Below are 24,996 nucleotides of genomic sequence, written 5' to 3' on the forward strand. Positions count from 1 at the left end.
TGCTGTCAGCTTGGACTTCCTAGGGGCAAGAGAGCAGGGATGGAAAGCACTTCCCAACGGCACTCAATCTCAAGTGGGCTTCAGCCAGACCTCGTGGGCCAGGTTATAACCCCATTATTTCCTGTGTCCCTTTGATGTGATACAATGCTAGGCATGAAATCCTTTCCCACCATGTGCTGGAAGAACTGGGAATGCATTCAGAGCATTCACCACTCACAGAGCTATGCCTGAAAAAGCCTGCAAGTACCTGATGCCATAAATCTCAGTAAAGAGAGCCTTACAGGGCCAAATGGCTCTCTACTGAGTTCAGTTTTGAAAAGCAATGAGCAAAGATGGTCGTGAGAGTTCTGAGTTCAATTGGAGTGGGTCCGGCAGAACTGAAAAAGCTTGGGGAACAGTTAGGAGTTCAAGCTCCAGTATGTCATGGCTCCCACAGTCAGATGACAATGTGGGAAGGCATGCAGATGAGCAGACAGGAGGACAACGACCTAGGGCATTTTTGCTTTCCTTCTGGACTATGCTAACTCTAGAATAAAAGTGAAGGGCAAATTCCCTTAGAATTGGGGGGAGGGGGAGTTGTGACAAGTTTGTTTCAGTGCAGAGACATAAACCCCTCAGCGTTGTTCTCCCGAGTACTCTAGTCCCCCTGAAATGTCCGAGGAACTACATAGACCAGCTGTGTCCAAACTGCCCTGCAGGGCTGCGTTTGCCCCACAGCTGGAACACCAGCTCCATCCTGGCTAGCCACACCCGCAGCTGAGAGGCTGGCGCTGGAGTACCAGGCTTGGCTGACTAGCCAGCAAAGCTGAAGCTGACACTGGAGCTGCCTCAAGTTAGCTCCCTCTCTGGGGGCCGACAGGCCTCCCGTTTCCTGTCTGTCTGCTCTCCAGCTCCCCACCCCCTTCTCATTTCCTGTCTGAGTCTACACTGCTATTTTAGGGATCCTGACACTTTGAGGGGAGGTTAAAGGGCACTTTGACAAAGCAGAAAACCAATACAAACCACAGGAGCTAGAGGGCCCTGGAATCCTACTCGGGCAGCCTCACCCCAAAGCAAGAGACCTCATACACCATAGGCACTCGCTCTCACAGGACCCTGTCCATCAGGCTGTAAGCAAAGCAGGACCCTTCTCACTTTGTCCTGGCCTCCTTCCACCCCTGACTAGCCCGACAAGTTTCCTGGAGAAAAGGACCCTGTCTTCCTCGTAGAACTACCCAGAGAAGCCTCAGATTAGATGGCACAGGCTTAGCTCTTCCCTGGGAACCAAGGGCTGGGTCTAGACCTCAAACTTGTGAGCCAGTGCCAAGACGCCCTGGGGCCTGGGAACTACGCTAACCACAGGGACTGTGTCTTTGTGCTCCTCTACTAAGGAAAGCAGGCCCCCATCCTCACACCAGTTATAGCAGGACTTAGAGATGGTGGCAAGGCCTGAGAGAGGCCCCATGGGTGCTCAGGACTGCCACAGTGTCACTCTTAACCACACACAGAGCCTAAGTGATGAACTAGTTTTCCTTCTGTGAGATTCTTAGGGGTAGGAATGGGGACAAGAGTTTTTGGCCACACCTTTCTCAGTGGCTTTCCATGTCTGGGTCACAGATGACTATGGTGTGGAAGCCATGCTTTGGCTACCACAGCGCAGCTCCCAACACCAGGAATTGTCCCTTTCCTGTCCTCTCCTGTGCTGCTTCCCTTCTGAGTGCTGTCGCAGCTGGCTACACACAGATATCCTCTCCCTCTAAAGGGACCCGGCACATCAGGCTGGTGATGTCAGCGGCTCTTTCCACCTTACTCTCAGGAAGCTCAGGGACGCAGGCTGGCATCTACCCAGAGCCCCCACTCACCTTTCACTGCTCCCTCAATGAGGCACCCCCACTTGAAGTGCTGCGGTCATCTTAGCACACTGTCCTTTCTGGGTGGCCACTCTTTCCAGCTGTTTCTTACTCTTGCTAGAACAGCTTCCTAGGACAGAGGTGCTGTGCTCGCCCTGAGCATCCGCCCTTAGCTTCCTGAGCAAGCACTGGTGCCCCGCTCGAGCTGAGCGACTCACACAGACCCTGGGGGCCCGCTCAGCGCACCGGCAGCCCAGGAGACATCCAGTGCCTGACCCTCTGTCTTACATCGCCAGTGCTCTAGGAGCCTCTTCTGCTCATGTACAAAGATTATTTTCTTTCAAACAAATAAGTAATCTGTACACCAAGAAGTCGATCAGTCACCAATTAGTAACTACCTTCACTGTTCAATAGAACACATTCTCACAGCCGAGCCTTTGCTGAGCCTCTCTTGGCAGACTCTGGTCTCAGCTGCTATGGGAATGTCTTCCAGTCAAAGCCACAGGACCCCAAGAGAGGCCCCAAGCTTGCCAGAAGTAAACGGCCAGCAGCTGGCAGAACGGAAGGGTAGAAAAGCCAGAAATGGCACGTCTAAAGCTCTGTAGAGCCAGATGCTATTCAAGGGACAACCTTGCTTCATAGCAGGAAGGATAAGCCAAAAATGGGCATCCAAACCTGTGTGGGAGGCAATGTGTGGTGTCAGGGGGAGGCCGATGGCAGACCCGACTTACCCAATGTGATTGGTGCGAAGCGAGATCTCCAGCTCCCTCAGGACCTTCGTTGACTCCTGTACTCTCCTCCTGAACTTCTGGAAACACGAAGTCTTTGTCACGTGATCAACATTCCCTGTCAACCATGTTTCTTTTCCTTTCTTTCCTTTCTTTTTTTTCCCAAGACAGAGTTTCTCTGTGTAGCCTTGGCTGTCCTGGAACTCTCTCTGTAGACCAGGCTGGCCTCGAACTCAGGGACCTCACTGCCTCTGCCACATGAGTACTGGGATGAAAGTCACGCACTACCATGCCTGGCCTCCATCTCTCTCTCTCTCCCGCCCCCTCTCGATTTTATTTACTTATTATTTATTTATCTAACTCTCTACCTATCTATTCATTATATATATTTTTGTGTGTCTGTGGACCGTGTGCACGCACTGCCTAAACGGGCCAGAAGACAACTCTGGGGTTCCGGGAGTTACAAGTCATAAGTCACGGTGGATGTTGGGAACTGAGGCTGGGCCCTCTGGGAAAACAGCACGGTCTTTAAACTGCTGAGTCATCTCTCTAACCTCCTTCTGTCAACCTGTCTGTCTGTCTGTCAACCTGTCTGTCTGTCTGTCTGTCTATGTTTGAGGAGGAGGTATGCAGCGTCTTGCTATGTAGCCCAGGTTGGACTGGAACCCACAGTCTTCTTGTGTTAGTTACTCTTTTATTCTATAAATAAAGGAAGCAGGAAAGAAAACACAGGGAGTGCAATTACAGACTCCCCTCTAACCCTGGACAGTCACTGTATTCAACTCCCAGTACTCAAGGCGACGACTGCGAAGGGCAGCTAGGCAGGGCCTCTCCTCCTAATACCTCACCTTCCGTGTTACATTGGGGTCCAAGAAGCTCTGGAGTTTCTGGATATAGGTGTGGGGAGGATTCTTCACTTGAAATCTTTCCTGAAAGGAAAACGCACACGGATGCACACAGATGCACAATGTTCATAGAGGGTGCTAAGGCAGGAGAATGCCTCCAGTGTTCAACTTGAGGGACCTTGACCTCCTAAGTTGCCTCCCTTGGCGATCCTTAGGCATGTCCCACCCGCAGCCATTGCCTCCTCTTCTGCCTAGTGTGCTCCCTAGCACCTACAGCTCTTAATCTCAGAAGCTATTTTAAGAGTCTACTGCCTGCCTAGATGCAGGGCCTACAGAGCTGTGATGAGTCCCTACTAAGGCAAACACGGGATTGGCTAACCGGCAGTTAGGAAAGCCACAGGGAGGGGAGCTTTGCCTCCGAGAACCTAGTTTTTGTAGCTCCAACCTCTGCAGCTCAACTAGTTTTGCTGTGTTGCTGATGCTCAGAGCGAGCATACTCTGTCTGTTCTTTGCCCAGGAACTGGAGTCCAGCAACCAAATGAAGTTCTCAGCAGGGTGACCTCTCAACACCTCTTCACACAGAGTGCTACTCAGGCCTACCCACGAGGAAACTCAGCAAACCCCTCAGCATTCTGGCCCTGTAAAGGCCTCCACAAAGCTCTCTCAAGAGCTCAGGCGAAGAACGCATAAAGGGGTCTAGGAGAACGGCATGATGCTAGCAAAGAGGATCTACAAATAAAGGAAGGACTCTGAGAAAAACTGAAATTATGTTGCCTAAAAAAGACAGAACTTAGCTAGTAAAGAACTTTAGCACCAAACGGTTGCTATTCTCCAAATTCAATGCTCAGCGCAGAGCCTGAGGAAATAGGCCTTTTCTGGAGAGCGTGGCCTCAGGACCATGCTGCTGCCTCAGGGAAAACATAAGCCATGGCAAAAAGAAAACAGCTAACAAGGACCGGGCACCTGTGTGTCTTGGCCCAATCTGGCTGTGGGTTCTTTGAGTGAAATCATCTTACACCTGACTCAGGGTATGTGTGTGGGTCCTAACATCAGCTATTATGGTTTTGCTCAGAGCCTGAAAAGAAAGGACAGGTTTGTCATGACAAAGCTCAGCAATTGAGTCCTTCATAGACACAGTGCCCATACTCTGTGCCCTGCAGGTCCTTCCAGACCTACCAAAGCATCCTGGGCTCTGCAGCCAACGCCTCCTGACCTTCAGACGTGTGCAGACCAGGCAGGGAGGGCTAGAGTATCTTGGTTCTCAGCAAAGTCATACTTTTTCTTCTTGCTCAGTCCTACACACTATCCATGAAGGGGAGCTGCAGTCCTGGGTTACAATGATATTTCAGAACCCAGCCAAGGGGACAAGGGCACCTCCTAAAAGTCTGCGACTGATAGAAGGAGCATCCCCCGATCCTGACCTCCACTATCTGTCCTATCTGGACCAGAATAAGAGAGTCCTTCAGCATAGCCTACAGGCCCAGCCACAATCCTGAGCTTGACAAACTTTTGTGGGAAACCTGCTCACCTTGCCCACAGCTGATCCTGCCCAAACCACCATGGCATCACCGTTCACTGGGCAGCCCCCGTGGGCATACAGGCTACCAGCTATCTCAGCCAGGCAGCCCCTAGAGAACAAGGCAGACTACACTGTGCCAGGCCAAGGCTGGCTCCTGTCAGCACAGCAGTCAACCCTTCGGCCTTACTGTCTTGTCCAGGCAGGCAGAGACTGCACCTCCTCATCTTGCCAAGCTCATACCAAGCTCAGACCTGGTCATACCAAGCTCATGCCAAGCTCATGCCAAGCTCATACCAAGCTCTTACCTGGTCACAGATCAGATCCCACTTCTTCTCGTTGTCATACTGTCGCAGCAGCCGGGCCTTGTCAGGAGGCAGGTTCATAGAACTCTGAGGAGAGACTCTGAGTTAGCAAGCTGAGAGCTCCTACCATACCTGCACCTTGAGGGCAGGAGCGGTGTGAGCTCCCCTTCTTCCCTTTACAGGTGTGGCAAAGGCATCATGGGGGGGGCAGTTTTCCTGCCTCCCCACCATAATTTTCAAGTTTGGTTGAACAGTATTTTTCAAACTAAAGGACATGGAATCAATTTAGTGAGTCAAAATTAACCGTATCTGAACTGTGAACTAACAGCCGGCGAGATGGCTGAATGATGGATGAATGAAGGTGCCCACAGCCTGCTACTAAGTCTGTCCTGAGTTTATGCCCCAGAGCAGAGAAGAACCAACTCCTGCAAGCTGTCTCCTGACCTCCAAGGACATCACAGCACAGGTGCCCCAGACACCTCCACAAAATACTTACAAATGCAAACAAGATTTAAATAGAAGACAACAAGATTCACTACAAGTAGGAAGCATGAAGGCGTCACAAAGCCTTCTTTAATATTTCACACGTATGTCATTTATACATAAGTCATGCTGCAGAAGGCACTACACCTGCTGAGCAGTAGTTGAGCACTCCTTTAATCCCAGCACTCAAGAGTCAGAGGCAACAACAGAGAAACCCTGTCTTGAAGAAAGAAAAAACAAAAAGAGGCAGAGACAGGCAGATCTCTGAGTTTGAGGCCAGCCTGGGCTACAGAGCTTCTTCCAGGACAACCAGGGCTACACAGAGAAACCCTGTCTTGAAAAACAAAGCAAACAAAAAGGTTCTATATGTAATCTGAGACATGTCACACTGGGAAAGTCATACTATAAAAGATACTTTTTAAAAAAGTTGTTTTTTGTTTTTTACTATTTTAAAGTGTGTGAGCATGCGTGTGCTGGCTTCACTTCAGAGTCCAGATAAGGGCCTCAGATCCTCGGGAGCTGCAGCCGCAGGCAGCTAGTATGAGCCGCCTGAGGTAGGTGCTTGGCTTGTCTGTAAGAGCAGCACCCACTCCATCTCTCCAGCACCAAAAGGTGCTTCCTAGCATAAGACAGATCGAAACTTTGCAAGCCACTTTCAGTTCGCTTCCTGCCCTAACCTGAGAAGCAGGCATCTTGAGCAGATTCAAGTGAGTACACAGAGCCACTCACATGCTTTTAAAAAAAATATCTACGAACCTTGAGAACTTTAAAAGGCAGGAGAAACTTACTTGCTACTAATTACAAATTATTACCCTTCCATTTAACCATTACAGGGCCCTATTCCGATCCCTTGGGGCACCCTAATATACAACACTGAAGGCTAGCTAGACTCTGAATCATTTTATTTTGCTCAGTACTATGTACTGAATGAAGAGGCAGTACAGTAGAAGGAAGGCCTAAAGCCTGCCTGCACAAGGTATAACCCTCCCCTCCTGTCCCCCCTGCAGCCCTGCCTGCCCCCTTCTCTCTTCAGGCTGATGCCCCCTGCAGTCATGGCTGCCTTTGTTCTAGGTCACAACTTTGCTTCTGATAGAGTCTGACACTTTGATCGGATCACAGCACCTGCACACCCCACTTGTGACTCAAACAAGATGCCCCATCTGAGGTGCCTCTGGAATGCCTTCCTCTCACCTCTCCCTGCTACTCAGAGAACCCAGCTTTCACTCCCTGGTAGGTAACCCAAACCTAACTGCTGGCTTCACCCCCGTCCAGCCCGTGGATGCTCATCCTCACAGGAATGCTGTATTCAGGATCTCCGAGGATGGAACCATTCTGGAGACAGGTGTTCTATCTAAGGGGCCAACAGGAAAATCCTTAAGTATTATTTACTTCTGTCACAATCTATTCGTCATTCATTTATCGCACGCACACACCATTATGCCATCTGTACGCTCATCTTACCCCGAGGACTCAATGTTCAGTCTCCTCCTCTCCACACATATAGACAGAAGTTAATGATGGGCTGATGGTTATCAGGCCCTGGGAGTAGTGGGCTCATGTCCTGGCAGAGGACAGAATCCTTAAGGTCCAATCACAGGACCCTAGTCAGCATGTACAAAGAGAGAACTTAGGATGAGAGAGACAGAACAGCCAGAGGAGGGAAGGACAGACAACCTCATCACAACTTTCCCATGTTTCTGCCTGCTGCTGAGAGGTCTGCCTGAACTACACAACGGGCTGCAGCTTCCCCACAGCTGGGCAAACACACCCATCCCTCCGGAGCTGCTGCTTTGCTGATGGCCTATACGTCCCTGTGGAATATAGGACAAACAGAGCCACAAAGGTCGAAGGTGGATCCAGAACTGCCTCCACGTCCCTGGCTGGGGGACAGGCTGCTACCCCCAGAGTCTCCAGGAGCAGGCCTTGGCTCCCTCATCCTGAGCACAGCACTGCTTCCAAGTCTCAGCCAGGAAAATCATTTCCTATTTTTTCCTGTGGAAGAAAAATGCTAGTTGTGCTGGCTTTTTTTTTTTTTTTTTTGGTGGGGAGTAAGGGTTCAAAACAGGGTGTCCTTGTGTAGCCCTGGCTGCCCTAGAACTCACTCTGTAGACCAGAATGGCTTTGAACCCAGAGATCTGCCTGTCTCTGCCTCCTGAGTGCTGGATTGAAGGTGTGCACCACTGCCTGCCCCCCCCCCTTTTTTTAGAAACATGAGCTAGAGTCATCTGAGAAAAGAACCTACCTCTCTTGAAAGGCTGTCCCCACTCAGACTGCCCTGAGCAAGCCTGTGAGGTATTTTTTCTTAATGATTGGTGCAGGTGGGTCTATCCCCTCACTACCACCCTTGGACAGGTGGTCCTGGGTACCACAACAAAGCAGGCTGAGCAAGGTACAAGGAGCAAGTCAATAGGCTACATTTCTCCATGACCTTTACCAGTTCCTGTAAAAGTATTTTTTATTCCTTTGATGTAGTATTTTTTATTCTCTTGACATAACTGTTGTCTCTGAAGCTTACTGCCTCTGTCTGCTAACCTAGTCCTAGAAGCTTCTAGCCTCCATACAATCGAATCTAGGCCTAGAATGTTTTCAGCCTCTGAAACTTTCTGCTGAATAAGCTCACCCTTTCTTGTTCTTTCTGAACTCTGGCTGGCTGGTTCAACTCAGCTGCTTTGGCTCAAACTCCTCTCCAGGCTGGCTGACTCAATCTGACTTCTGTCCGTTCCTCCTAAATTGCTCTGCTTGGTCTCCAACTAACTCTAGCACTCAGTTCTGACCTTCTGACTCCTCTGTCCTCACCCGTGTCTAGCTTGTTCTCTCTGCAACCTGCCTCTGTATAGTACTCCCAGAAAACTGCCTTTCTCTTTGTCTGCCTTCTCAAATAGCTTCCCTTTCCTCTCTCCTGAGAGTTGCCCATATCCTATTCTGTGATTTGTCACTTTGTCTGCCATTAGATTAGATATCACTCTTAAACACGGGTGTCTCCTACAGACTAACTTTACCTTCATTGTTTGAGATTAAAGGTATGTGGTGCTACGGTCATGTCTGTATTCCAGCCAGAGGGATCCTGCCCTGGTTCCCTGTGGTGATGTTCTGTGAAGTAGAAGTGAAATGGTCTCTCCTCTCGCTGTGTTTTGGTCACGGTGTTTCGTCGCAGCAGTAGAACCTCAAACCTTGCTGCAGAGCAGGAAAGGTCTGCTGCTACTGTAACGCATCACATCCCGTCTACCCCGACTTCCTCTTTTGGCCAACCACTGTGGGCTGCGGTGGCTTCACATCTTCCTGCCCTGTGTGCCGGTGAGAAAATGCTTAGCTCTCTCCAGGCTTTGAGACTGAGCAAACTCACCCCCTCCCTCTGGAACTCCTATTTTAAAAACACGGATGATGTATCAAGGACCCTCAGAGAAGATGGACCCCTGCAGTGTGGAAATAGGTGGAAAAACATGAAGCAGCCCGAACCAGAGGCCCACGTCCTGTCTGGAACTTCTGTGGCTTTTCTGGACACTGGCCCCAGCTTTGTCCAGGCTGGAAAATGTAATGGAAAGGAGATGGATGGATGAAGAAAAACCTGCAACCTCCAGCATCCTCACAGAGCAGAGTACTAACTGGCAGCAGGAGGCACCAGCTATGGCGGAGGACCAGGAGGGGACCAGGAGGTTCTCTTCCTGCCAGACAAGAGCATGAAGACCCATGTCTCTATCTGATAATGTGTATAAATCTGCCCAATGTCCCAGAGGACGCCAACTTCCTGGCTCCCAGAGACATCCAGGGGTTAAACCTGGCAGGGCTCTAGACTCGGTCAGACTCTTGATCACCAGCATTTTCCTTTAGTGGTTCCTTGGAGACTGGGCTCTCACAGGCAAGAGCTAAGGTCTTGCTAAGTCCCTGATCCAGGTGTCGCTGAACAGAAAGGCAGTAGAGGGCACCCACCGGCTGTGGGGCCAGAGTGCCCTAGATCCACTTGGGCATGTCAGAGCTATCAAGCCCCACTGAACTCACTCATCAAGCTAATGTTATCACCTCACAGGGCTTTTTGAGCAGCAGCTTACACCTGCACACATCTGGAATGTAGTGGGAAGTTTATACTGCATATATCTGGAATATGATGAGCAGTTTACACCTGCACACATCTGGAATATGATGAGCAGTTTACACCTGCACACATCTGGAATATGATGAGCAGTTTACACCAGCACACATCTGGAATATGATGAGCAGTTTACACCTGCACACATCTGGAATACGATGAACAGTTTACACCTGCACACATCTGGAATGTGGTGGGCACTGGCAAAGTCCGCTCTCCTCCTAGAAAGCCTGTGTGGTACTTGGCATCCACACGCTGCCGACTTACTTCTGGTTTGTCTGTTCTTATTTGTCCTTCAGCAACTGCTTCTCAACACTGAAACTACAGCATAATCCTTTGAATCCCCCTTTTAATCTCTCTCTGATTTCCTCTAAAACTAGGATCAGTTTAAACACTGCCCCCTTTGGGGGAAGGGAGAGATACCCCCACCCCCGAGGGAGGGAGATAAATCCCAGGCAAGACAGTCACATAGGAGAAGGGGAAGCTGAAACCAAACTGAAAGCAGCTCTGGACACTAATCTCTAAGTCAGAGTATGCATCAAGATGTCTCATAGCAAAAGGTAACAATGGAAGAGGCCGAGAGGTGAGGAGGCGATGCTTCCCCAGCAAGGCTGCTTGCTCTCCTTGCTTCCCATGTGGGAGCCTATGTAATAAGTCCGACTCTTCCATCAGGGTCTCCTTACTTCCCCCAACCCCATCCCTGTCCACCTCAGAAAAGCTGGGAAGGAGGAGGGGTTCTGCGGAGGTTCCCTTCCCATCTGCCTTGCATCCCCAAGTCCACTTAGCCCTCCTTCATCTCTTTCCCACTACAAGAAAAGGGAAATGCCATGTGCTTGACATTTCCTAAAAGCTGCATGCCCACTCTGGGACTCACCACTACTCTGCCGGTCTTTGTGAGCCAAGCCTGGGGAAAACCCAGAATACAGAAATAGGAAGCACCCATAATTCCCTGCTTCATTGCTTCTGCTGGTCCCAGCAAATCATGACAAATCAGGAAAGACACAAAAATGGTGTAGCTTCCTAGAGACACACAAGAAGCATCAGAAACCTCACTTGGAAAAGAACTTTGGGGACAGCTACAAATGGCATTTACTCTTAGCAAAAACAGAGTCAGTGGTCTTATTAACATCTTCTCTTGCAGAACCACATAGCCGGACACTTCGGGCCCTGTGCTTGGGCTATGGGGTGGAGATTCCTGGATAGCTGAGTCTAGAGCTTCAGTGTAGGTACACAAAGTGCTTCTCAGCATGCTGCTGTGCCCCTAGATGTAGGTGCCACCTAGGCCTCTGTGGCATCTGTCCATGAACACAGTGGACAGATGAACAAAGGTGGGACACTGTAAGAAGCACAAGCTTGGATGCTGAGGATGCTGCGGGAGGACTTGACACTGTTCCCAGCCTGTACGCCTAATGGGATCCCCACCTCACCAACAAGCCATCCCCAATGACAGTGACAAAGCTGCCAAAACAAGGCACGAAGGCCCATGACCAGGCATCAACAGGGAAGTGTTTGGAATAGCCCAGCCAGCCTTCATCATGGCCCCATTGGTAGGCAATGGGCACAGCTGTGGCCAGCTGGGCAATGCTACCCAAGATGAGAGCTCAAAAGGTAGGAGGCATCAACCCCTTGGTGACCACAGCCAGCTCTGCTGCAGTAGCAGCTCCCAGACAATGAGAGCTATTTTCAGCCAGTGCTTTAACACAAGCCAGCTGGCCAGTGTGCTGGGCAGGAGTCCTCCTCCACCCAGCCCGCCCAGACAGCGGCTGCTTGGCCAGCCCCACCCGACCCATGCTGCTGCCACCTCTGCATTACTGTTTATCTCACTGTTTCAGCACAGCCCCTCCCAACACCCCCCAAACTGCAATCCTGTCAAAAGGAGACAAATCAGAGCTCCATCAAAGGTCCAGGAGTCAAGAGTAGAAAATCCAGACATAGGAAACACAGCAGCCCCTTCAAACACCCACACTTTTCCCCAAGCCCATGACTGGCTGGGGTAGTGCAGGGGTGGAGATGAAACCCATGGATAGGCAGAGTCACTGTGGCTCTCACTGACCCAGAATCCAGTCTTCTCTGCCAAGCCTGGGAAACAAAGCTCAGCATTGCTCCTCTTGCCCACTTCCTCTGCCCTTCCAGAGCAGGGGCTCAGAGAATGAGCTGGAGTCAGGGACCAAAGATTCTGGACAGGACTTCTCCTACTCCAGAAAGAGAAGCGCAGGAGGGGCAAAGGGCAGGTACTCGAAGCACAGAGAGCCAGCTCCCTGGCGGGTGTGATGGCGTGGGGCGAACAGCCAGCCTGTAGCATCCTAAGGCAGGAGGCAGGAAGGGCAGCAGCCACCTCCCTGGACCCCGGGACTCCAGCCCTTTTCTGCCAAACTTCATAAGCTCACAGTGCCCAACCCCCACCCCACTTCTTCACGCCCTTGAAGAGGGACCTATGCACAGGAGTACATGCAGAGCGCACAGCTCTCTGACACAGTCCTCTCGAAGCCTGAGCTACTATTAGACATAAAGGGAAGTTGCCAGGGCTCCTAATGGCATCAGAAAAGTGGGTGTGCTTTTCTGTGACTTAAGCATCTGCAGTGACTTAAGTCTGCCTTTCTGGATTTGTTTTAATTGAAGCCATCATTTTGGGAACAAGCTGCCAGCACAGAGCTATGTCTGGAGAACGTGCTCCTGTGGTCACTGATGACTCTATAACCAGAAGTGACTTGCAGAGCAGTTATGGGCCAAGTCCCTGAGCAGCCTGGAGGAAGAGAGATGCATTCTCCAGATGTCTCCAGTGAGCTCTGCACTCACACCAGACTAAGAAAGGTCCTAGAAGGCCACGCTACAACCAAAGAGATGACTTTATGACAATTCTATCACCTTAGGGCTCTTTGTCACCTGGGAGGGTTCCCTTATTGGATGCTGAGGGCAAAAGAAAGTGACCACTCCCCAGTACCAAGAAAGCTCCAGGCTCTACTACCTTCTCTGCCTGCTACCGCTCTTACACCTACCTCAGATAACTTCTACAGCTAGCCTGTAGCCCACGGTTCAGGACACCCTTCTGCCTACCAGTTGAGGAATACCCAATTTCAGACAAAACTGCTGATGTCATTTTCCAACTGGGCCATTGGCCCTAGCTACGAAACCACCACCATAGCAACCTGATCCACCCGCTGGCTCCTCAGCCCCTCCTCGTGGTTAGCCAGACCCACACACTCCCCAGTTACGGAGAGTGGAAACTATTCCGATGGGGGTGACAGATTTTCCAAAGCCAAGGAGTCTTGGGCACAGCTTGCCACTCTCTGTTAGCTCACCGGGGTCCTCTCTCTTTCCCTGGGACTCCCTGGAACCCAAAGAAGCAAGCGCCACTGTCAGGCACTCATGTCTAGGGTCACGTCCCTCTGCCGCCCCACACCACAGCTGCTCTCACTGAGCTGCGGTGAATTCTTTACAAGGCTTTTCCTCAGCTTCCCTCCCTGTCCTCACTCCACCACGGTACTCTCCTGCTCACCTCAGCCCTCGGGTGGCACCTCAGCCCTCGGGTGGCACCTCTGCCCTTGGGTGGCACCTCAGCCCTCGGGTGGCACCTCTGCCCTCGGGTGGCACCTCTGCCCTCGGGTGGCACCTCAGCCCTCGGGTGGCACGGGTGCCCTCGGGTGGCACCTCTGCCCTTGGGTGGCACCTCAGCCCTTGGGTGGCACGGGTGCCCTCGGGTGGCACCTCTGCCCTTGGGTGGCACCTCAGCCCTTGGGTGGCACGGGTGCCCTCGGGTGGCACGGGTGCCCCCCCCTGCTTCTAACACTCCCTTTCCTCTTCCCAGGGAGAGGCATGAAACTTTCAAATACCTGACACACAAGATAAATCCTCATTTTTCTTCACTCAGAAATACTCTGGCTCCTTATCATTTACAAACTAGAAGTCAACGGCTTTCCCTTTGGCTTTCAAGGAGCAAGCCTTCTTGCTATTTCTTGGCCCCAGGATTTGCTTGTGACCAACACTTCCCTGGTCTTCTAAACCCTTCCTGCCCATTATTACCTGTCTGGAAATTCAAATTGGTCACAAATCACACTCCCAAATAATTACATGTAAAAATGACCCAGTAACGGCCTCACTGCTACCTCCAACTTCTCATCTTCCTCAGCAACGTTCTCTTCCTATGTAATGACTAGCTTTTTCTCTTTCACTTAGGTATGGCTGCCTGACCAGGTAAACAGGAGTGTCCAAAGCCTCTGAGAAGAGACATTAGAGAGATGAAGCAGGCACCCTTTTCTCTGTCCTGTTAAACACAAGGACAATGGCTGAACTTTGGCAGTTATTTTGAACCAAGAGAGATGACTTTGAGATTGAAGTCTATATAGTAACACAAGAGAAAACTCCCTGGAGCTAGGGATGCGATGCTGAGGGAGAGCATGCCCAGCAGGCATGGGGCTTGAGGTACAAACCCTAGGACTGAAGACAGAAAACATAAAAGTAGCAACTGCTGTTGTCACTGCCATCAGGCCATAGTGCACATACTTGTAATCCCAGCTACCTGGGATAATGAGGCAGGAGGATGGTGAATTCAACACCAGTCAGAGCAATTCAGCAAGAATATCTCAAAGAAGGATGAGACGGATGGGCTGGGAGGGAGAATAGGAAAGGAAAAACCTACTAATGCCATGGGCCGTTAGTGCGATCTGAACGGATCCCATATATTCCTACTTTCTTGTTAGCTTCCTCTCTCTATCTGTTTACAACTAGAACAGGAATCCCTAAAAGAACTCTGCCTGTACTCGGCGCAGTGCTGGCGCTGACTGATGCTTAGCCCCCCACCAGGGCCCTCCAGGTCTCTAATCCACACTGGGGCTTACTGACTGATGCCTAGCCCTCCACCAGGGCCCTCCAGGTCTCTTCTCCACACTGGCGCTTAATGACTGATGCCTAGCCCTCCACCAGGGCCCTCCAGGTCTCTACTCCACACTGGCGCTTACTGACTGATGCCTAGCCCCCCACCAGGGCCCTCCAGGTCTCTACTCCACACTGGTGCTTACTGACTGATGCCTAGCCCTCCACGAAGGGCCCCCAGGTTTCTTGTTCTGGTCCTATTCCATTCCCTTAGATATTGAAGGACAGAGAACACTCTGTTAACATCTCACCACTGTCCTGGGACTTCTGGACACTCACCTACACTCTGTTGTTGTTGTTGTTGTTGTTCCTCCAGCTCAACTAACTTTGTGTTTAGGCTACTTTCCCTCAGTAAGCGCCTCGGTCTCATTCAGAGTCTCAGTTCAAGTCCTAACTAAGCCTGTTCCCATCCCTTTCCAGCTCTTTAACCAGAGTCACCGCTTTTATAGCCTCTAGAGCACAGGAGTCACACCAACTGAATGGAGGTTGAGCAAACTGCAATTCTCCAAGGACATACTCCTCTTCCTCTTCACTTCGTGTCTTCCTCCCTGACAGACAGACACCATGGCCTCCCCCTCCTCCACCTCACAGCAGGCCAGACCCTGTCTTTTCTAGCATTCTTCCCTGTTGAGAGGTTCCCCAACAGTCCCCACAAATGTATTCTTTTTAAATGTGGTCACAGAGTTGTGACTTCTGACGAATGTTCCTTCACCCTTCTTTGACGCTCAATAAACACCCTTAGGATGAATCTCTCTGACACTCCTAGAAACACAGTGTTCCACCACTTAGGGCTTGTGCATCCCTGAGAAAAGATTTTCACGTCTGTGAGGCCCAACCTCCTCATGTGTAAAATGGAGATAGGAATAGTGCCTACCCTGAAGAGTTGCCTTAGCATATTTAAGCATCTACAGGAGAATCCACATAGAGAATGTTACACATAATGCAAACTTTGCTCAGGCTTTAAATTCCAACATCTACCCAAGAAACTACACACCCAGGCACTACACTAGAATCTGGGAATAGTGGAATAAACAAGGAGTGATAACTATCTTTGGCAAGCCTATATCCTGAGGCAAGGTTGACCAGAAAGCTAGGGTGAGCTGTGGCTGGCTCTGCTGTGGAAGAGGCAGATCTTGTCCAAGGGATCCCTGGGAGATAGCATCTAATTAGATAAGGTAGCAAGCAGGGATTACTGGAAGAAAAGATTCAGGATTCTGTACAAAACATCAAGCAGGAGAAGACAAGGTATTAGAGAAGACGGCCACACCCTAGGTCAGGACAAGCACCTGTAGATGTGTGGAAGAGCAACACGCTAAGGAGGCCACGAGTGGGCCTGCAGTGAACAGTGTGCCCTACCACACCACTGCGGGCAGAGGACAGTCCAACAACAAAGGAGCCTGGGAGCTACTCGCCATAGGGAAGCCAGGAGGACACCACTACTATTTAAACTAAACAGTAGCAGTGACCAAAGCTTACATTTAGTGAGGGACTTGTCCTGAACGCTGTGTGGATTCCTTCACCTGACTCTCATGATACCCCTGCAAAATAGGGATGGCTTTCCTGGTTTTACAGGTAAAGCTAGAAAGGGAATGTGGAAGTTGCCTGGGGTCACAAAGCAAATAGTGAAAGGGCCGGAACTGCAGTCTAGATCTGACGCCAAATCCTGAACTTTACCCTACACAGCACCCACTCTGGGACAAGGAGGGGTCTTAGCCCCTTGATCACCTTTCTAAACTGTGTGCCCTTCAGGGCGATCTGGGTAATTATAATTTTCTTTATGAACTCTCCCAGCACGAACAACCCAGACGTCTGCATACTATTCCTCGGAGCTTCTGCAGGGTTTAGTACCTGTTAGCAATTACATTCAAACATGGTTTCTTAGTTTTCATTCATAATCATGAACTTTACAATCCATCTGCTTAGAGAGGACAAAGGAAAACGTGGAACCTCAAGAACGGCACTGAGAAGCTGGGGCACGGGGCACAAGTCTTGGCCACAGCACTTGAGAGGCATACAGATCTGTGCGTTCAAGGCCAGCCTGATCACACGGCAAGTTCCCAGGCAGCCAGGGCTACAAAATATAAACCATCTCAAAAAGCCAAAAGCAAAATCACACACACAAAACAAAACAAAGCATCAAGGTTTCTCAGATAGATGAGCTAGAGGGCCGCCTTCTTGCTGTACAGGGACCCGAAGCAGGGCAGAGCTTCCATGAGTATCATGGCTTCCGTTCCTTGGAATCAAGACCCTTGGAATCAAGTCCTTGTATTCAGTGCTCAGAACGTAAAAGTTTTCTTATCTTTGGAACTTTGGCTACAAACAGTTCAAAGGAGACATGGCCCACGGACTTGTCATCTACAGTGATGTCAAAGAACACCATGGAGCTGAACACAGATGACAGCAAGAGGCTACAGGTGACAGCTCCTATGGAGCCTCAGTCTTCCTTTCAAGAGCCTAAGTGCCTTATACACCACATTGTGCAAGTGCGTGTGTGTGCATGTGTGCATGTGTGTAAATCAGAGGGCGGCCTGCTGGAGTCTATTCTCTCCCTCCACCATGTGTGTTGCTGGGATTAGATACAGGTCATCTGCCCGCAGAGCCATCTCACCAGCCCAGAAAATCTGTTTGCCTCGCAGAAACTCTTGTATGTTTACAAAGAGGGGGAAAGCTGCAGTTTATAAACATCTACTCCGGGCCAGGCACCAGGCACTTTGCTAATCCCTTTATAATTGTAAGATTTCATAGAGGGAAAAAATTGTTTTCCTTGGTTATTCATTGCTCACCTTTTGCATGACTTCCTGAAGTAGACTGTACACTCCATGAGGGTGTGGACTGAGCATAGAAACACACTGTGTGGCAGATGCAGAGGAAAACTTAGTAGAGTGTGGGCGGTCTGAAAAGGCAGGAGAGACACTCCAACATCCAGTACACTTGCCTTGGCCCAGCTCTGACTTTCCAGGAGTCTCATAATAAATCCAGGAGCTTATTATCCAACCATAAAACTTAATGAATCCCTTCCTACTTCTAAACACATGTGGGAGGGTAAAATGAGGCCCAGCCCAGGCACACGTCTGTCTCATGTCAGAGGAGCTGGGAAGAGGCCCTCCAAGGCCTCTGCCTCTCCTTGCTTTCTGTTTTTTGTTTTTGTTTTTGTTTTTTTCCGAGACAGGGTTTCTCTGTGTAGCCCTGGCTGTCCTGGAACTCACTCTGCAGACCAGGCTGGCCTCGAAATGGCTCTTATTTGAGGTGTGCCACAGAGGCTCCAGTTTCTATTCTCTTTGGGAGGAACTATAATGAACCCCGTCTACTCTTAATCTCCGAGCAGTCTTCCAGTGCCGTCATCCCTTGTGCCTTCAAGGCCACAGCTTGACAGAGGGCACAGCCACCCACATCTCACTTTATTTTAGTTGTTCCAGTGTTTTTGAATTTTACTGGACTATCCATCTAAAAGCGAATACCTCCCTGTATTTGGCCTAATAAGAGATCCTTCCCTGGGCTGGAGAGATGGCTTAGCGGTTAAGAGCACTGACTGCTCTTCCAGAGGTCCTGAGTTCAAATCCCAGCAACCACATGGTGGCTCACGACCATCTGTAAATGGGATCTGATGGACTCTTCTGATATATCTGGAGACAGCTACAGTATACTCAAATAAAATAAATAAATAAAGCTTTTTAAAAAAGAGAGAGAGTTCCTTCCCTATAATCTAGAGAGACCCTTGGGGGAGGGCTGGAGGGGGCTGCCAAGAGAGCTTAGTGGCTAAGAGCACTGGCTGCTCTGCCAGAGGACACAGGGCCAACTCCCAGCACCCAAATGGAGACTCACAACGATCTGTAACTCCAGTTTCAGACAATCTGATGCCCTCATCTGGTCTGTGCAGGAGTCAGGCAAGCACACGGTACACAGAAACAAACACTCATCCAACCCACTGAAAATATGAAGGCAGGGCTGGAGAGATGGCTCAACGGTTAAGAGCACTGACTGCTCTTCCAGAGGTCCTGAGTTCAATTCCCAGCAACCCACATGGTGGCTCACGACCATCTGTAAATGGGATCTGATGGACTCTTCTGATGTGTCTGAAGACAGCTACGGTGTACTTGTATAAATAATAATAAATAAATATAATATTTTTAAAAATTAAATGTAAATGTGGCATTTCAAAAATTAAGTAAGGAGACCCTGAGTAGCTTTTGGCTACCTGTGATGACATATATCTCTAATCTATATACCTGGGGAGGCAGAGGCAGGTAGATGTGTTAAGGTTGAAGTCTGGTATATATAGCACACTCCTGGCCAAGCAGGACCACACAGGGAGACCTCATGGAAGTGTGAGGCACGCCAGGTGGCATATTTACTCAGGGTCAGAGGTTAGAAGCATTTCCAAGCATTTCCTAACTAGCACTTGTCTTGCCTGTCTCACTGACTGCCCTCAGCAACTGCCACAGCAACTGCTCCTTCACCTGTAACCCACGGAGAACTGGAGACCAATTGGCTCAAGGTCACATACAAAGCAACAGAACCATCTGGGCGTGCCTTTATGGATCAGCTCCAGCTACACAGAGCTGGCAGGTGGAGCTCTGTAAATTGGAGGCCAGCCTGGTCTACAGAGCTCCAGGACAGCCAGGGCTACACAGAGAAACCCTGTCTTGAACCACCGCCATCACCACCACCCTCAAAAGAAAAAACTAGGAGGGGGAATAAAAGAGGAAGTACTAGAACCCAAATTTAAGCCCAGACACGTAGTTTCCAACCTGCGGGGTCTTCCGCCAGGTCCCACCATGAGCTTTGATGGAGGAGGGTGGAGGACTCCATTTCTAATTCAGGAAAGTCCCATGAGATTTGTTTGACAGCTTTGATCTCTAAAGCATGCTCCCTTGCCTAGCAGACTGAGAGAAGCAGCTGAGCAGGGTGGGGCAGACACCTGACTGGCAAAGCCCCTCAGTAAGTTACTATGCAGACAAGAGAAAGTAACTGTCCTCTTAGACCAGCATGGCCTTACAGCAAGTGACATTCCAAGCTTTACAAAGCACAGGCTGTGCTAAGGCTGTGTTAATAAGCAGGCTGGCACACACCTTTAGTCCCAGCCCTTAGGAGGCAGAGACAAGCAGATCTCTCTGAGCCAGGAACTGGCTGTCCGCTCAGGCTTTGGGAGCAAGAGATGACTCAGATTTGAATCTTGCTCAGGAGACTGTGACTAGGATCATGAATCCTGGTCATTTGTCTTAAAATATTTGCCATGAGACACTAGGAAAGCTATCAGTTTTCTGTGCCTGTTTTCCCATCTGCAAACCAGGAATATGATGCAGCTAATACAGGGGCTGAGTCCATTATCCCCTGTAAGCCAACCAGTCTCCAGGAGAGAGCAGCCTCACACATGCTCTCAGGGACTTAGCAGACAGGCAGGACAGAAGCGCTGACTAAGCCGCCACACTATCAGAGGAACCGGGAAATCTGGGATTCCACTCAACTTGTCAGGTCACAGCTTGGTTATCTGTAGAGATTAGGGAAGATGTGTCACCAGATTTCCAGCATTCCTGGTATACCTCAAACCCCTCACTCTCCCAGCTGTCCCTGACTTCCTCCAGTTCCACCAGTGGTCTGTCAACCTGAGGATTCATCTGCAGTCAGTCATTCTCCTCAGCCCCCTCTAGTCTTCTCACATCTGCTCTGTTCCCTGGGACACTAAGTCCTCTGAGTTTGCCTCCCAGTTCCCATGAGCCTGGGCTGTGGGAATATAAACCAATCAGGTTTTACTTGACCAGTATACTAGTGACCTTCAAATACATAGTTCTGTCCCCAGGATCTCTGTTGAGCTCCACTGGTAAATCTTCAGCTTCCCAGTAGATATCCCCGCATCTGGTTCTGAGCCTTCATATGTCTCAGACAGGCCTCATCACTTGCCTTTCTCAGGTTGTTCCGTGTTCTGTGTTAACTGATCCGGCGAGCTAGAAACCTCAGGTGCCATCCTGAGTTTTCATGGTCTCATCTCCACACTCCCAGTGTCCTGAGGATTTAATCTGTCCTCTGGTCCCACTGTGCCTCCCATCATACTCAACTACTCCTTACTGCTGACTTCTTCCCATGGGACTCTTGGGACTGATCTACACGCAACTCAAAGTCTGCCTGGGACACTCTCTTGGAAAAAGCATCAGGTACAGTTCCTCCCATGTGACATCCAAGGCTTCGTTTCCCACTGCTGTCAGCCCGCACTACACAACGGCAATGAGCTGCCCTGGAAAGATTCTTGGAGCACAGCATGCTCTGTCCCTTCTCATGTCTAGAACCATGCTGTCCTCTCTGTGTGCTTTCTCTGTCCTAGACTCGGTCCAGATCCTATTAGCCCATCAGCCAACAGAGATTTCCTCCTGCAGGCAATGTTCCCCCAGCACTATGCATGTTTCCAGCCAATCTACACCAAAACTTCACCTAACTCCATACTGTAATTACAGGCTCCATGAGTTTGGCTCCCCCTCCAGCCTGAGCTCCTGGGGTAGACACGGTCTTAGTCATCTTTAGTCCTATGGCAATTAACACAATTCTAAGCCCTCAATAAATGCCTGCTGAGCCTTTGATGGCTGAAGTGTCCCTGTGTCTAGGCAGACTAGATGGCACACTGGCAGCTTTGGCTCACTGCCTCAGAGTCCCTGAAGGAAACTGAAGAGCATCTTTACAGCCTTGCCTGCCACAAGAGCAGCAGCGATGTGGCTATGGCGTCGCCCTGACATCTCCCTGATCATCTGGAGCAACAAGTACCGAGAGGCCAAATGCCACCGGATGCTCTTCAGCTGGCCACCCCTCACGACCAAAGGTTATGCTCACAGCTCTTAACATGGATATTTTGGGGAAATGGCAGGTAAATTCTTTGGGAACAAACCAGAACCTGCTGCTCTATAAATGTGCAGGAGATTCTTAATTCCTTAGTCACCCACCATGCCAACAGTAATTAAAAAGCCCAGAGGAAGCAATTAGGAGCTACTACTGGGCTATTAATCTAGAACTCATGCCAGATGCACCCAGATACAACCTGAATATAGATGTGAGCACTTCTCAAGGAGTAGGATTCACCAAGCCCAACCTGCCGAGGACCTGCGGACTATGAGTGTTGTGTGAGGCTCATGCTCAGGAGAGGCAAGTAAAAACAAAACAACCAGGACCATAAAGAAGATGTCTGTCCAACGCAAAGGGCTCTTTCCTCACTGTACATCTCTGGTTCATCCATCCTAGACTATCATCCCCAAGGCTTGCACTGAGGAGAAAGGGATGTATCCAGTCCACAGAACGAATCCAAATAACAAGCAGAGTCCATCAGAGCACAATCCTCGTCCTCACCAGGCCTGTGTGTGATGACCACCTGGCCTTGACAAAAGCCCCAGAGCTCAAAATGTTCCTCAAATCAAACTCTTCCAGACTGCACCAAGAACACCGTGCACTAAGGCGTGGGCTGATGGGAATCAAGGGTTACATACCCCGATCCCTGGAGTCTCTGAAGCCTATAGATAAGACATGATTAGTCTAACATCAGACAGCAAAGTGACAACTGTGGTTGTGTACTTCAGTGATTCTGCATTTTAGAGGTACAGAAAACACAATCTCCACCCATGGTAACTCACACTTCTTTTCTGTTTTAGAATGCTTTTGTGTGTGAGTGCTTTGTGTGGGCATGTGTATCGCACCACAGTGTGCCCAGTGTACACGGAGGTCAGAAGAGGGTATCAAATTCCCTGGAGCTGGAGTTATAGATGGCTGTGGATGCTTTGTGAGTACTGGGAATTGAACCCAGGTCCTGCACAAGAGCAAGAAATGCTCTTAACTGCTGAGGTCTTTGCCCACCCCCATTCATTCATTTTCTTGAATATTTTCATTTGGCTTCCTAATACGAGACTCTTGATTCAAAAGGCTAATGCCTTTAGAATACGGCTTCTTGGATTAGGGATGCGTTGGGTGGCAGAGTGCCTGCCTAGCATGCATGAGGGCCTCCCTGCATTCTATCCTCAGCACTGTATAAACTGGGCTTGGTGGAGTGTGCCTGTGATCCCTGTGCTCAAAAGATGGAAGCGGAAAGATCAGAAACTCATGCTCATCCTTGTCCACTTAGGGAGTTTGAGATTATCCAGGACATATGAACACTTGACTCAAAAAAAAATCTTATTATTGAGCACCCCACTATGCCAGACACTGCCTTGGGTCTTTTAACCATGCCATTTAACCCTTAAAAAAAAAAACCCAGAGGGTAAGAACTATTACCCTTATTATACAGGGAAAAAAGTTGAGGTTCCAGGGACTTGAGAACTGGCCAAAGTCACAGAGCTAATAAACAGCAGCATCAAGATTCAAATCCAAGCAGGCAGTGGTGTCGCACGCCTTTAATCCCAGCACTTGGGAGGCAGAGGCAGGCAGATTTCTGAGTTCAAGGCCAGCCTGGTCTACAGAGTGAGTTCCAGGACAGCCAGGGCTACACAGAGAAACCCTGTCTTTGAAAACAAAACAAACCAACAAAAAGATTCAAATTCAAATCCCCTCAGCTCTTGGAAAAGTACACGTGGACACAGGCAGGAGGAGCCCACGTCCCCTCCACAGCTGTTTCCCAGGCCTACCTTTACATCTCTCTCCTCTGTCCACAACACAGCCCTTCAGAAAAACTTGAGAAATCCTGAGAAGGCCAGCGTCTATTTACAGCTAATCAGCACCCTGTCAGCCCTGTAGACAGTTGACACTACACTTGGAGCCATGAAGAAAAACACCACAGGCTCTGACTGGGGCCCACCTGGGACTAGGAGCCAGTTGGGCCCCAGAGGGCACACTGCCTCTGCTCTCCACCCAGGCTGCCTGCTGTCACTGGCAGCCTCCTCCTCAGAGGCACCTTCAGGTGCTGGAATCTAGAAGCTAAGGAAGCAGACGTCATCTTCTCACCCATTTCCTTACTTCAATCGCAGAAAACACCGAGCTTCTGAAACACCGTCCCCATCGCTCTCCATCTCTGTTTGTCTATGTGGCACCGACATTACTTTATACACTTGGACATTTATAGTGCTCTCTTCAACAACAATGTGGATTCTGAGGCTGGTGTCTTTGTTTCTCTTATTCACTATGATATCACTAACGTCCAAAATACAAAAAACCATTCAATATTGTTGACTGAATAGACAGATGTTAATTCAAACGGCAGAGACAAATGTGGGAGACAGACTGGATGTTTGCCCCCTAAGAAACCAAATCAAGCCTGTTACTGAACCCCAAGGTCCCTGAAAGCTCCCCACATCTTGCTACCATGCACAGGCCCTAAGTGGGCTCAGCAGGGCTAAGGAAGGGCCTGGAGCTAAGCCTGGGGAGGAGGCTTGCTCCTCCAGTAAGTACAGCCCAGGAAAATTAAAAGCTCCCTCTTCAGTGAATCCACTCAGCTTTAGTTATAGGTCGGACTTTTTATTTTTGTAACCAGCCAACCCACCAAATTATAGGCCCAGGCCGTGGATAGGCACGCCAAACTCTGGGGCCAACCTAGAAGAGACACTGCCCTTTTTGGCCTGAGGGCAAGTACAGCAGTTAAGGGCTGAGCACCAGTCAAACCTGAAATGATAAAGAGGGCCATCCCTCTCTGGCGGAGCCTCAGGCAGGCTGCTGCCCTGGGCAGGACAGGCTCCAGAACTCTCCCAGCAGCCACAGTGAACCCAACACTATGAAAACTGTCCCCACACCTATTTTCAAATTCTTACTACAGCTGGCAAGATCCCATGTGGTCTCGGTCCTCAGCACCTCTGATGGCTTTCAGACCTCTCTAGGATCTGCTTAACCAATCTCCTTTCTGTTCCTGAATGTGCAGTTGTTTCCCAGCTCGTGGAATTTCATTATTCCAAAAAAGCTACCCCCAACACAGTTCAGATATTAGCATATGGCAGTGATGATAGGCGGAGAACAGAGTTAGGTCCTGCAAGACTCAAGCAAGGAAACCGCCACATCCATTAAAACAGACCAAGCAGGAGCCGGAGGGCAACTGCAGTGGTGGCAGTACGGATGAAAGTCCATGAGCTAGGAAAGGTACTAGCTCACCCCCGACTCCCAAGATACAGCATGTACACCACTCAGCAGCCGGAGGCCAACTGCATCGTGATGCAGTGAAATGCTTGTTGAAAACCTACCACAATCAAAGCGGTTTGTGTATCTGTCTGTACCCGTGTGTGCCTGTGCACATGTGTGACCTTGACTATGGAGGCCAGAGGCTGACACTGGCTGTGTTCCTCAATGGCTCCCCATCTTACTCTTTCAGACGAGGTCTCTCACTCAAGACCCAGGGATCTTCTTGTACCCCAGCCCTGGATTACTGGCACAGGAACACCTTGCCCAGA

The 24,996-nt window shown here is 49.9% G+C and overlaps 1 protein-coding gene and 1 long non-coding RNA gene across 5 annotated transcripts in view; one reads left to right on the top strand and one right to left on the bottom strand.

The window, feature by feature from the left end:
• Fmnl3 (formin like 3) overlaps positions 1-24,996 on the bottom strand; it is a 54,070-nt gene that overhangs the window by 15,843 nt on the left and 13,231 nt on the right. For all 4 annotated transcript variants that reach the window (XM_031355215.1, XM_031355213.1, XM_031355212.1 and 1 more), the window contains exons 2-4: positions 5,227-5,310; positions 3,406-3,486; positions 2,561-2,637 (exon numbers count right to left, since the gene is read on the bottom strand). In XM_031355215.1, coding sequence (XP_031211075.1) covers positions 2,561-2,637; positions 3,406-3,486; positions 5,227-5,310 — 242 coding nt within the window. The remainder of the gene's footprint in view (positions 1-2,560; positions 2,638-3,405; positions 3,487-5,226; positions 5,311-24,996) is intronic.
• Positions 6,775-14,101, top strand: LOC116079605. Its single transcript, XR_004114064.1, has 2 exons — positions 6,775-6,936; positions 13,964-14,101. It is a non-coding gene; the product is annotated as an uncharacterized LOC116079605 (long non-coding RNA).

Source organism: Mastomys coucha, unplaced genomic scaffold (genome assembly GCF_008632895.1).
Source record: "Mastomys coucha isolate ucsf_1 unplaced genomic scaffold, UCSF_Mcou_1 pScaffold11, whole genome shotgun sequence".
Taxonomy (NCBI): Eukaryota; Metazoa; Chordata; class Mammalia; order Rodentia; family Muridae; genus Mastomys; species Mastomys coucha.